The following is a 12110-nucleotide window of genomic DNA, read 5'->3' on the forward strand; positions in this document are numbered from 1 at the left end:
CCTCCGGCCCCTCCCCGACCCGACCCTCCATTCCCGACCCTGAACTCCTCCATTCCTTCCCAGCCCCTCGGCCAGCCACCATTCCGACCATCCCCTCCATTCCTTTGATCCCCTCCCATTGTCCCTCCCAACCCCTCCCCCTCAGTGGCTCCAACCCCTCCCAGGACCCTCCCCTCAGGTGGCCCCGACCCCCCCAGAGACCCTCCCTCAGGTGGCCCCCGACCCCCCCCACTCTTCCCGTCAGACTGAGCCCCGACCCCTCCGGATCAGTTCAGACCCCACTCCTCCGTCCAGATTCCATTCCATTCCAGATTCCATTCCATTCCACTCCCGTCCATGTTCCATTCCATTCCGTTATTCCATTCCCATTCCATTCCCTCCATTCCATTCCCCTCCATTCCCTCAATTCCATTTCCATTCCCCCCACTCCTCCTCGTTGACCGGGCTGGTCTGATTCCACTCCTCCTGGGCCGGCCCCGCCCCCCCACCGCCAGCCAGGTGACTCCGACAAGGCCCGGTCCCTCCTGCCTGAGGTGACTCCTACCCGGCTGGCGACCCCCGAAGCCTCCTGTCCTCAAGCACAGGAGGCTCCGCCATCGGCACACACTGCGTCTTTCCACTCATGAGCTCGGCGCTGCTTTGGCCAGCCCGAGATTCCAGAAGGGTTCCTGCTTAGCCACCTCAGCTTTGGTGGGCACTCAAAGGCTGTCCCGGCCCGTGAGGCCGCTCCCTCCCAGTGCCAGGAGTGACGAGGGCCCAAGGAAAGACAGTGCATAAGGAGAAATGGAAGGGCCAAAGTCAAATTTCCAGGTGTGAAGACTTTCACCGCTGTGAACCCCACGTGCGCACAGCCATTCCTGTCAGAGCCGCCGCGCCCTCGCTCGGCTACCGCCGCTGCGCGCCCCCTGCTGGACATAGGCGCTGGCACGGGGCAGTGGGCAGGCACGGGCTGCCGCGCGGCCGGGTGCGAACCGCGTCCTCGCCGGATGGCCGACTGCGCACGCGCAAGCCAGCGCGCCCTCTGCCGGGCAAGGGCGAGATGCACGGGGCACTGCGCAGGCGCGGGGTTGGGCTGGCCGGAGCGGCCGAGGCGGCCGGGGGTGGACCGGGCACCTGCAGGGGCGGCCGACTGCGCACGCGCGAGCCGCCGCGCCCCCTGCTGGAGCCGGAACGGCCGGTGCGTCCGCCAGTCGCGGGTCGCAGGCGCCCCCTCCCCTCCAGGGCGGCCACGCAGCTGTCAGTGCTTCCGCCACTGCGAGGCTGGAGCAGAGCCCGGGTGGCCGAGGGAGGGGACCCCGCGAGAGGGCCGCGCGCCGGCCGCCGCCGCCCCGGCGCCCAGGCTCGGTGAGTGCCGCCGGGACCCGCCGCTCGCGCGCTTGTTCCCGGGGCTTGCGGTCCCCACCCGGGTCTGCCCTTCCCACCCTCGCTGGCCAGCTTGGGCCTTGGGCCGCCCCCAGCTTTGGCCTGGGCTGCGGGCCCCTCCCGCGACCCCGCATCCCCGCCGGCCGCGCCCGCCCCTCCCGCCGCGGCCTCGGCTCCCGGCGCTCCCTGCAGGTGCCGCTCCCGCAGCGTCGGCTCCCATCCGAGCCTTGGGCGTGTCCCGCACTGCGGGCAGTGCCGGAGCCCGCGCCGCGCGGGGAAGCTCAATCCTGCCGAGACTCGGCACGGCCCAGGCCCTCTGTGTGCGCCCAGGAGGTGGATGTGTAGCGCCCGACAGCCCCGGGCCCGAGGGATGCAGGCGTCCACCGCGCACCTGCGGAGATGGCGCCGCTTCTCTGTCGCGGGGAGGCCGGGCGCGCGGTGGCAAAGCCGCCCGGGTTGGATTCCGCCTGCTCCCACCCCCTCGTTCCGAGGAACCTCCGAATCCGAATGCAAGGCGCCTCCGAATCCGAATCCAAGGCCCACAGTCCGCGGTGGGCGTTTGCCGCGCCCTCCGCTGTGTGGGGGCGGGGAAGGGGAGCCGCTAGTCCAGGCGGAGGGGCCTGTGGCAGTCGCCGAGGCCGAGTTCTCGGTGCCCTCCGTCAGGACGCCTGTGTGCATCGCGTCCGTGTGTCTTGGCTCTGTTCCAAGCCGGCTTCACGCTTCAGGAGGGCCGGGACGACCTTATGGTCACGGGCGTGGGGAAGGCGCTTGGTGTCTGTCGCACGGATGAAGCCATGTCCTCAGAGGGTAATTGCCGCTTGTTCGCGGGGTTACGTCCTGGACTGTGCACTCCGGGAAGGCATGGATTGGATCTTGTTGGGGTTTGTGTTCCTGGAACTCCCGAAATGCCCGCTGAGTGAGTAGCTAGACCCCGCGACAGCATGGAGCCAGGCAGGGTGCACGTGGGAGAGGTGCACTCTTCTCCCGGGCGCCCTATCATTTTATTCAGATAGTCTGGGTGCTGCCTTTTGTAAACTTGAAAAGACTAAGACTGTTTTAGAAAGTTTGCCTCTTGGGAAATGTAAGAGAAAGGGAAAAATAGATAAAAATGGATGTCATGGGAATCTCCCCACACTTTTATTTTTAACTTCTTAGAGAATTTTTCTTTTAAATTGAACCTTTGCTAACTCTGTCTGACAAACAGGACGACGCCTCTCCCTTCCTAAGGTAACTTACAACCATTCTGACCAGATAGCTCTTTTGAAACAGGAGAGGGTAGTGCGAGTTGTTTCTAAAAAGAGGTTAGCCTTCCATCTGCATGAGCCAGGCAGACTCGCGGGAACCCATTTTGACTTAGTCTCAACTGGGAAGGCCCAGGTAAGATCCCTGGTTTGCCGTTTCTTCCCCAGCCCTGCTTCCGGAGACTGTAGAGTCTATTGAAGGGAAGCATTCTGGAACTCTGGGAACGGCCCTGACGGGGAAGGCCCTGTGCACAGTTGAAAGATGAATTGGAGGCTGGGCTCAATGGCTCACACCTGTAATCCTAGCACTTTGGGAGGCAGAGGCGGGCGGATCACTTGAGGTCAGGAGTTGGAGACTAGCCTGGCCAGCATGGCGAAACCCCGTCTTTACCAAAAATATAAAAAATTAGCTGGGCGTGGTAGCACGTGCCTGTAATCCCAGCTACTCAGGAGGCTGAGGCAGAAGAATCGCTTGAACAGAGGTTACAGTGAGCTGAGATGGCGCCACTGCCCTCCAACCTGGGTGACAGAGCGAGACTCTGTCTCAAAAAAAAAAAAAAAAAAATGAATCGTACACAGTCCCTGCTCTTGGGGGGTGTTAGGATAGAGCTAAAAAGATGCTTTATTCACAAGTAACTGTGATGGAAGACAGAACAAGATGAGTACCACATGACACATCTAGAAAAGGTGCAACAGGTGACCAGAGGTGGAGGAGGGGTGGCTCCAATAAGAGTAGAAGGTCTCCACCCAGGCTTCCTATTACAATTACATGGGAAGCCAGCCTGGGCCCAGAACAACCCAGCATCTCCAGGGGTGGGCCTCAGATGTCAGTTTCTGCCTTAAAGTGCCCTGGAAAATTCCACTGCTCAGGCAGCCAAGACAAAGTGCCCCTGAAACAAGCTTCACAGAGGCCATGGCACTAGAAGTGGGCTGGGAAGTGATGGGTAGGTGTCGGCAAGTAGAGAAAGCTATGCTGGGTGATATTCTAGGCAGACAAAACACTGAAGGCCCACATCTTGTGGGGAAGAGTGAGGCATGTCAGACCCTGTCCCGGAAGAGTTTTGCAGACCCCATTCTCCTGAATGGCTCAGAGTGTTTGTGGTGTTGGAGAGGTTTAGAGCCAACAGGCAGACCGGTGCCTTTGCGGGAGCCATGTAACGAGGTCCTTGCTACCTTACTTGTTGCAGAACATCCATGGTTACCACTCTCTGGGGACTTTCCATTGCCTCATTACCTCGTTTTCTGCAGCTAGGGAGGCAGAACAGCTAGCTGGACGGAGAACAAGACTGAGGCCACGGCAAGGGTTAGGGAAGCAGGCAGCAGCAGAGATTTTGTGGAAGTCTCTCCTGATAGCTCCCTTTGGAACCACATCTCTGGCTTAAAAATACACCCTGTGAACCCCTGCCAGAATTTCAGTGTAAACGCAGAGCCTGTGTTCCTAGGGAGGCAGCCGCCTCCAACTCCGGGCAGCGCCTGTGGTGCTGAGTATGAGCGCCAGCAAGCTAGGGCTCTGCCAGGGCCTGCGATGCCAGTGCCACAGCCTCAAACCAGCCTCCCCAGCTCTCAGCTGATGGCTGTGGCTTGTGCATTTGTTCCTACCTCGTCCCCACAAGGGTCACTGAGTATACAAGTTGGCCTTGGCCAGTGCAATTGATTCACGTCTGTAATCTTGGCACTTTGGGAGGCCAAAGCAGGAGGATCACTTGAGGTCACAAGTTGAAGACCAGCCTGGGCAACATGGCAAGACCCCATCTCTAAAACAAAAATTAATTAGCTGGGCATGGTAGTGCACACCCATGGTCCCAGCTATTTGGGAGACTGAGGTGGGAGGATCACTTGAGCCAGGAGGTCAAGGCTACAGTGAGCCATGATCACACCACTGTACTCCAGCCTAGGCAAAAGAGTGAGACCCTGCATTAAAAAAAAAAAAGGCCAGCCGCGGTGGCTCACGCCTGTAATCCCAGCATTTTGGGAGGCTGAGGCAGGTGGATCACAAGGTCAGGAGATCGAGACCATCCTGGCTAACACGGTGAAACCCCCTCTCTACTAAAAATACAAAAAATTAGCCAGGCGTGGTAGCGGGAGCCTGTAGTCCCAGCTACTCGGGAGGCTGAGGCAGGAGAATGGCGTAAACCCCGGAGGCGGAGCTTGCAGTGAGCCGAGATCGCGCCACTGCACTCTAGCCTGGGCAACAGAGTGAGACTCTGTCTCCAAAAAAAAAAAAAAAAACAGGCCTCAGACTTTTTTTTCATGTGTACCATTATGTGTGAGTGAATGTAAACATGCAGCCCGATATATATTATGTATTATAAATTACAATTAGTGTCCTGATGTATTATGGACATAGAAATATATACAAATATAGATCTTTTAAAGGAATAAAGGCCAGGCATGGTGGCTCACACCTGTAAACTCAGCACTTTGTGAGGCTGAGATGGGAGGATCCCTTAAGGCCAAGAGTTTGAGACCAGTCTGGGCAACATAGTGAGACCCTGTCTCTACTGAAAGAGAAAAAAAAAAAAAAATGGCATGCACCTAAAGTCCCAGCTACTCTGGAGGCTGAGGAGGGAGGATCGCTTGAACCTGAGAATTCAAGAATGCAGCGAGCTATGATCACACCATTGCACTCCAGCCTGAGAAACAGAGCAAGACCCTGTCTCTAAAAGAGAAAAAAAAAAGAGGTGAAATAAGCATGATTAAATTTATCCAACATATGAATGCTACAAAAACTATTGTATAAACATGCTTTTTAAAGATGAAAACCACGTGTCCACATCCCATTTATCAACTCTTATTGAATCCTGAGTCCCAGCATTTAAGATCAATTGTAAGTTCTGTTTATTGGCCAGGCGAGGTGGCTCACGCCTGTAATCCTAGCATTTTGGGAGGCCGAGGTGGGCAGATCACTTGAGGTCAGGAGTTCGAGACCAGCCTGGTCAACATGGTGAAACCCCATCTCTACAAAAAAAAAAAAAATTAGCTGGGCATGGTGGTGGGCACCTGTAATTCCAGCTACTCAGGAGGCTGAAGCAGGAGAATCACTTGAACCTGGGAGGCGGAGGTTGCAGTGAGCCGAGATTGCACCATTGTATTCCAGCCTGGGCAACAAGAGTGAAACTGTCTCAAAAAAAAAAAAATATATATATATATATATATATATGTATACACACACACATATATGTATTTATTTCAGGCCCTAGTTATTAACAGCATTTGCACATAAACACAATACAGAGAAAGGCACAAACCCTGTGCTTACCAGGCAGGGTACTTTTCAATTTCATTTACCCATCATCTGAGGGCCCTTGATGAATTTGGGCTGGGATATGTTCAGTGACTGTCAGGGTAGGTGGAAATTCTGGTGTTGATGTTTTGATGTGCGGGTGTAAATGTTCATGTAGACAGCACGCTTGTAGCATCATTGGGAACGCAGTCACGTCATTGTGGAAACCTCTTCAAATGTCTGTTTTCACAAATGCTCTATTCTTGGTACGGATTCTTTTTGAAAAGCTGTAACTCATATATTGTCACCTTTTCTTTGAAGGAACAGATTGCATTGCATCTATTTAAAAGAAAAAAGGTAGATGACACACTGCTGCAGTCATTTGTCATTAAAAACGAAAAAATATCTCCAGATTTGGAACTTTTCACAAAAGAAAATCTGTAGCTTCTCCTTAAATTTTCTGACTCTTTGAAGTACTAAGTCATGAAATGACCAGTAAACCTCCAAGTCACACAAAAGATATTCATGGTCATTTTCCGCATCACTGCGAAATATTGTAAAGCTTTCATTATTTTAAGGGTCTTGAGTTTTTTTGTTTTGTTTGTTTGTTTGTTTGTTTTAATTGACCACAACTGGAATACCCTGAAACTTGTAAACTCCAACATGCCTAAGATGCTTAAAGTAGACTTGTGGTGAGGGCCCACCATCACCCCCCACATCACAGGGTGCCTCCTCCTCAGTCAGGATGCCACAGCTGCTGACATACAAGCCAGCGTGAACACTAGGGTCTGTCCAAGTACTAAATATCAGTAAAGCTGGCAGGGTATGGTAGCTCATGCCAGTAGTCCCAGCACTTTGGGAGGCTGAGGCAGGAGGATCATTTGAGCTCAGGAGTTTGAGACCAGCCTGGGAAACATAGTGAGACCCGTCTCTACAAAAAAAAAAAAAAAAAAAAAAAGCCAGGTGTGGTGGTGCATACCTGTAGTCCCAGCTACTTAGGAGGCTGAGGCAGGAGGATCACACCACTGCATTCCAGCCTGGATAACAGTGTGTGACTGAGACCCTGTCCCTGCAGGAAACAGACAGAAATATCAGTGAAGCCATTTTTTTCGCATTTTTAAAGAAAAATACTTACAAGTAGATTTTCTCATCACTTTTTCACTGCTGCAGGTTGTCTAGCCCACCCCACTTGGAGACCACTGGGAAGGGGCGAGGACCATACCCTATAAATGTGCCTGCTTATATATATAAAAATAATATTTAGGACCGGGCTCAGTGGCTTACACCTGTAATTCCAGCACTTTGGGAGGCAGAGGCGGACAGATCACTTGAGGTCAGGAGTTCGAGACCAGCCTGTCCAACACGGTGAAACCCCGTCTCTACTAAAAATACAAAAATTAGCTGGGCGTGGTGGTAGGTGCCTGTAATCCCAGCTACTCAGAAGGCTGAGGAAGGAGAATTGCTTGAACTCAGGAGGCAGAGGTTGCAATGAGCTGAGATTACACCATTGCACTCCAGCCTGGGCAACAAGAGTGAAACTGTCTAAAAAAAAAAAAAAAAAAAAACAGAAAATAATATTTAAGTCGGGCACGGTGGTGATTCATACCTGTGATCCTAGCACTTTGGGAGGCCGAGGCAGGTGGATCATTTGAGGTCAGTAGTTCAAGACCAGCCAGGCCAACATGGCAAAACTCCATCTCTACTAAAACTACAAAAAATTAGCTGGGTGTAGTGGCAGGTGCCTGTACTCCTCAGCTACTTGGGAGGCTGAGGCAGGAGAATCACTTGAACCTGGGGGCCGGAGGTTACAGTGAGCCAAGATCAGGCCGCACTGTAGCCTGAGTGATAGAGTGAGACTCCGTCTCAAAAAAAAAAAAAATTACTGGTGTTTGGGGATTTCATCCACAGGATCCATTGAATTAGACATTTTCAAATATTTACTGTGCACCCCTCCCTCAAAAAAGATCATGTCCTGAATAAAGGATTAAACAAAACCAGTCACCCTCACCCAGCATCACTGCCTGTTGGGACACACCCCGAGCTCCCTTCTTGGTGCAGTGTCTGGCGCCTTGATGACGTGGGCCCAGGGCCTGCTGCCTTTCCTGGCTCATTCTCTGCACTGCCACTCCGAATGACTCGCTGCTCCCCATACACAGTCTGTCTCCAGGATCCTTAATGTCCTTCCTGTCCTAACTAATGAGTCATTCAAGACTGGCCTCCCAGGTCACCTTCCCCCATCACCCTCCCGGGCCGTCTCCCTGTCTTGCTTGCTCGCTGTCTCACACGCAATTAATTCTTATCTTCTTCTGAATCTTGCCATACTTTATTTAGCATCAGTCACAGCAATTACAGTGCATGCAAGTGTTCGGGGACTGCAAACTCCTTGCATTAAGAATGTTATCATCGGCCAGGCATGGTGGCTCATGCCTGTAATCCCAGCACGCACTTTGGGAGGCCGAGGCGGATGGATCACAAGGTCAAGAGTTCGAGACCAGCCTGACCACCATGGTGAAACCCTGTCTCTACTAAAAATACAAGAAATTGGCCTGTCATGGTGGCACACGCATGTAATCCCAGCTACTCGGGAGGCTGAGGCAGGAGAATTGCTTGAACCCAGGAGGCAGGGATTGCAGTGAGCCGAGATTGCACCACTTCACTCCAGCCTGGGCAACAGAGCGAGACTCTGTTTCAAAAAAAAAAAGAATGTTATTTTCATTTCCAGATCCTTAGTACCTTGTACAAGTGCGCATCAGATAGCAAAAACAAGGCAATTGTTGAATGAACAAATGCTTTTTTGTCTTGTATACCCTAAAAGACCAGGGATTCTACCAGCCTACATTAACTGACTGTTCTCCGTGCCTCAGTGCCATACACGCAGACCTTTGATGCTGGCTGGCTGTGGCAGACTCCTGGTGGCAATATGGGGATGTTGGGTCTTCTCCCTGAAGGAAAAGCACCAGATGTGACCAGCACCACCCACAAGGGTGTTGCTGTACTGCACACCTGTGGCAACGTGAGCAGAGCCTTGGTTGGCGGCTCTCTTTGTGCATCTTGGGGTGGTCCACCTGTGGCTTTATCAAGACCCCCTTCTTCCAATGAGTGGATTTCTCTGTGCCTTTGTGGACAGGCTTCCATGGAGGGAGGTGTACCCGAGCTCAGAACACAACAGGAACACATGGCGTAATGGGTCTTGTGCCCCTCACCTGGGCCTGTCCCTTCTGTTCACGGGTCTCAAGACCTGCCATCCCCAGCGACCTTTGCTCCATATATACAGATATAAAAACTTTTGAAAGGGCACATAAGGGCCAGGCACCGTGGCTCATACCTATAGTCCCAGTACTTTGGGAGGCCAAGATGGGAAGATTGCTTCAGGCCAGGAGTTCCAGACCAGCCTGGGCAACATAGCAAGACTCCATCTCTGCAAAAAATATAATAAGTAGCCAGGTGTGGTGGCAGGTGCCTGTGGTCCCAACTGCTCAGGGGGCTGAGGCAAGGCGATCACTAGAGCCCAGGACCACCAGGCTGCAATGAGCCCTGCTCGTGCCACGGCACTCCAACCTGGGTGACAAAGCAAGACCATGTCTCAAAAAAAAAAGGGCACATAGGAATTGGGTGGCAAATTCAAGCCCATGGTGCACACAAAAATACCTACAAATCACAAATAAAGAAATGGAGGAGTTTGGGATTTCTCCAGTTTGCTGCTGAGTAGTGGCCGCCTGAAGAGCCACAGTGCTCATTAACTGGCACAGCCCATGGCTCTTGAGCTGACGACAGTTACTGGAAAGACCATTTGTAGAAGAATTTGTGCCATCAAGAGAGTTCTCAGAAATGAGCAGCCTGCAGTATGCCCTCACTCTGCACCAAGTCAGTTCCTCACCTAAAAAACAAACATTGAGATACTCAATGACATGTGTGATACTTAATATTTTAACAGTAAACAAACCTTTTATAGAGGGAGGAAACGGTTTGCCTTCCCCTTCCCGGCTGTGTCCCCAGGACTAGTGAAGAGAGCCTCTTCAAAGGGAAGTTCTTGAAGCTCTGCTCTTGTCCCCTTGCTGGGCGGAGGGGGCAGCTTTAGGAGTGGCTGGAGTCCTGAGTGTTTAAGTTAGAGTAGCTGATGGGGGCCCAGCCGGGCCAGTCCTGAGCCTCAGTCATCAGCACTTCTGGGGACTCTGCCGCCTCGGGGTCAAGTGCAGAAGGAATATTAACTTCCTTCTTTTGTGTACATTTGCTTTTGTAACAAAAAACTTTCCAGATTTTGTAATTCTAGGATCTCTTCCTTTAAATTGCTTTTGCTCAAACAGAGCAGATGCAAGCATAGTGTTCAGTGAGACTTTAGGTAAAGCCTTGCACATACCAAGCAACAAGCTGGGTGCTATGGGGACACAGAGATAAAACCTCGGCCAGGCATGGTGGCTCACGCCTTTAATCCTCGCACTTTGGGAGACCGAGGCAGGCGGATCACTTGAGGTCAGGAGTTTGAGACCAGCCTAGCCAACATGGCGAAACCTCGTGTCTATTAAAAATACAAAAAATTAACCGGGCGTGGTGGCGTGTGCCTGTAGCTGTTTGGGAGGCTGAGACGGGAGGATCACTTGAACCTGGGAGGTGGAGGTTTTAGTGAGCCGAGATCATGCCCAGCCTGGGCGACAGAGCGAGACTCTGTCTCAGAAAAAAGAAAAGAAAAGAAAAGAAAACTTTTATTGAGGTGGTGGGGCTTAGGGGTCTTTTTTACCTTTCAATTTCTGATGGTATGTTCTAGGAGTGATATGCAAAACTTGTATGAAGTTGGAAGTTGTTCTGTGTTTTTAGGACCCACAGGATGTGGTAGTGTAGTAGTTAGAAGACAGACTTGGAAGTTAAAACTAGCCAACGTTCAAATCCTGACTTTGTAGCTTCTTGCTGTGTGATTTTGGGCCAGGCGTTTCCTCCTTGTTTCTTCGTCTGCAGAAGGGTGATGCTGCCAGAAGCCAGGAGAGGATGAGGAGGCTGTAGAAGCAGAGTGCTTACAAGTAGAAAAGCAGAGCTTCTGGCCAGGCACGCTGGCTCACGCCTGTCATCCCAACACTGTGGGAGGCCAAGGTCGGCGGATCACTTGAGGTCAGGAGTTTGAGACTAGCCTAGCTAACATGGTGAAGGCCCATCTCTACTAAAGTTAGCTGGATGTGGTGGCGGGTACTTGTAATCCCAGCTACTTGGGAGGGTGAGGTAGGAGAATCGCTTGAACCTGGGAGGTGGAGGTTGCAGTGAGTTGAGATGGCACCACTGCACTCCAGCCTGGGCAACAAGAGTGAAACTCTGTCTCAAAAAAAAAAAAAAAAAAAAAAAAAGTAGAGCTTATATTCTTTTAAAAAAATTTTTTTTTGAGACAGAGTCATCTCGGAGTTGATGACTCTGAGTGAGCACCATCTCGGCTCACGGCTCACTGCAACCTCTGCCTCCCGGGTTCAAGCGATCCTCCCACCTCAGCCTCCTGAGTAGCTGGGACAGGTGCCCATCACCACATCCGGCTAATTTTTGTATTTTTAGTAGAGATGGGGTTTTTCCATGTTGGCTAGGCTGGTCTCAAACTCCTGACCTCAGGTGATCCATCCAGCTCAGTCTCCCAAAGTGCTGGAATTGTTCAGGCGTGAGCCACGGTGTCCAGCCAGGTGTTTTATTTTCTAAATCCAAAATTTTTTGTTATCAGATCTGCTCAGTTTTAAGTAACATACTCAAAGTCTATTTTGCTCTTCTGTTTTCTAACTTGGTAAGAGGTGTTTTATAATTATTTTCCAAATTACACTCAAAATACCCTCCATCTGTCCAAAGGTGCCGGAGAGTCATGCCCGTGAGCCCTGGGCCCCTCCTGATGTCCTGCGAGGCCACGGTGTTCCCAAACCTCAGGGCTGCCCTGCCCCACTCCAGAGGCTCTCAGACCCCACCCCGGAGCCCTCTGTTTGGATCCGCCTCCTCCTGGCCAGTTCCCCTGTAGTCCTGAAGGGAGACCTGCTGTGCGGAGCCTCTCCTGGGACCCAGGTCAGTTCCCCCGTACTGCCCTGCAGCCTGTGTGGGAAGGTGGGTGGTCTGTCTTTCTGACCTTCTCTCCCAGCCCTGGGACTGGAGAGGACAAGATTAAGCATGGGGATCTTTCCTTTCTTGACCAGACTTCCAGTAAGGGAAGTTGTCTGTTCCTCTAACCAGAAGACTTCTTTGAACCGTGACTGTTTTATATTCCTCTCTTGGTAGAGGCAGAACGTTCATCTCAGCCAAGCCCACGCCCATCTGGAATGTACTTCCCTGGG

At 52.2% G+C, this 12110-nt stretch overlaps 2 protein-coding genes across 2 annotated transcripts in view; one reads left to right on the forward strand and one right to left on the reverse strand.

Annotated features, from left to right (window-relative positions):
* Positions 1–767: 767 nt before the first annotated feature.
* On the reverse strand, positions 768–2772 carry LOC103880263 (translation initiation factor IF-2-like). Its single transcript, XM_009195764.4, has one exon. The coding sequence runs from the start codon at positions 2038–2040 to the stop codon at positions 886–888; it is 1155 nt and encodes a 384-aa protein (XP_009194028.1). The 5' UTR covers positions 2041–2772; the 3' UTR covers positions 768–885.
* LOC101000026 (ATP-binding cassette sub-family A member 3) overlaps positions 1189–12110 on the forward strand; it is a 60105-nt gene continuing 49183 nt past the window's right edge. Inside the window, exons 1-2 of the mRNA XM_003916379.4 lie at positions 1189–1344; positions 11638–11844. The gene's annotated coding sequence lies outside the window, so the exon portion shown is untranslated. The remainder of the gene's footprint in view (positions 1345–11637; positions 11845–12110) is intronic.

Source organism: Papio anubis, chromosome 18 (genome assembly GCF_008728515.1).
Source record: "Papio anubis isolate 15944 chromosome 18, Panubis1.0, whole genome shotgun sequence".
Lineage (NCBI taxonomy): Eukaryota > Metazoa > Chordata > Mammalia > Primates > Cercopithecidae > Papio > Papio anubis.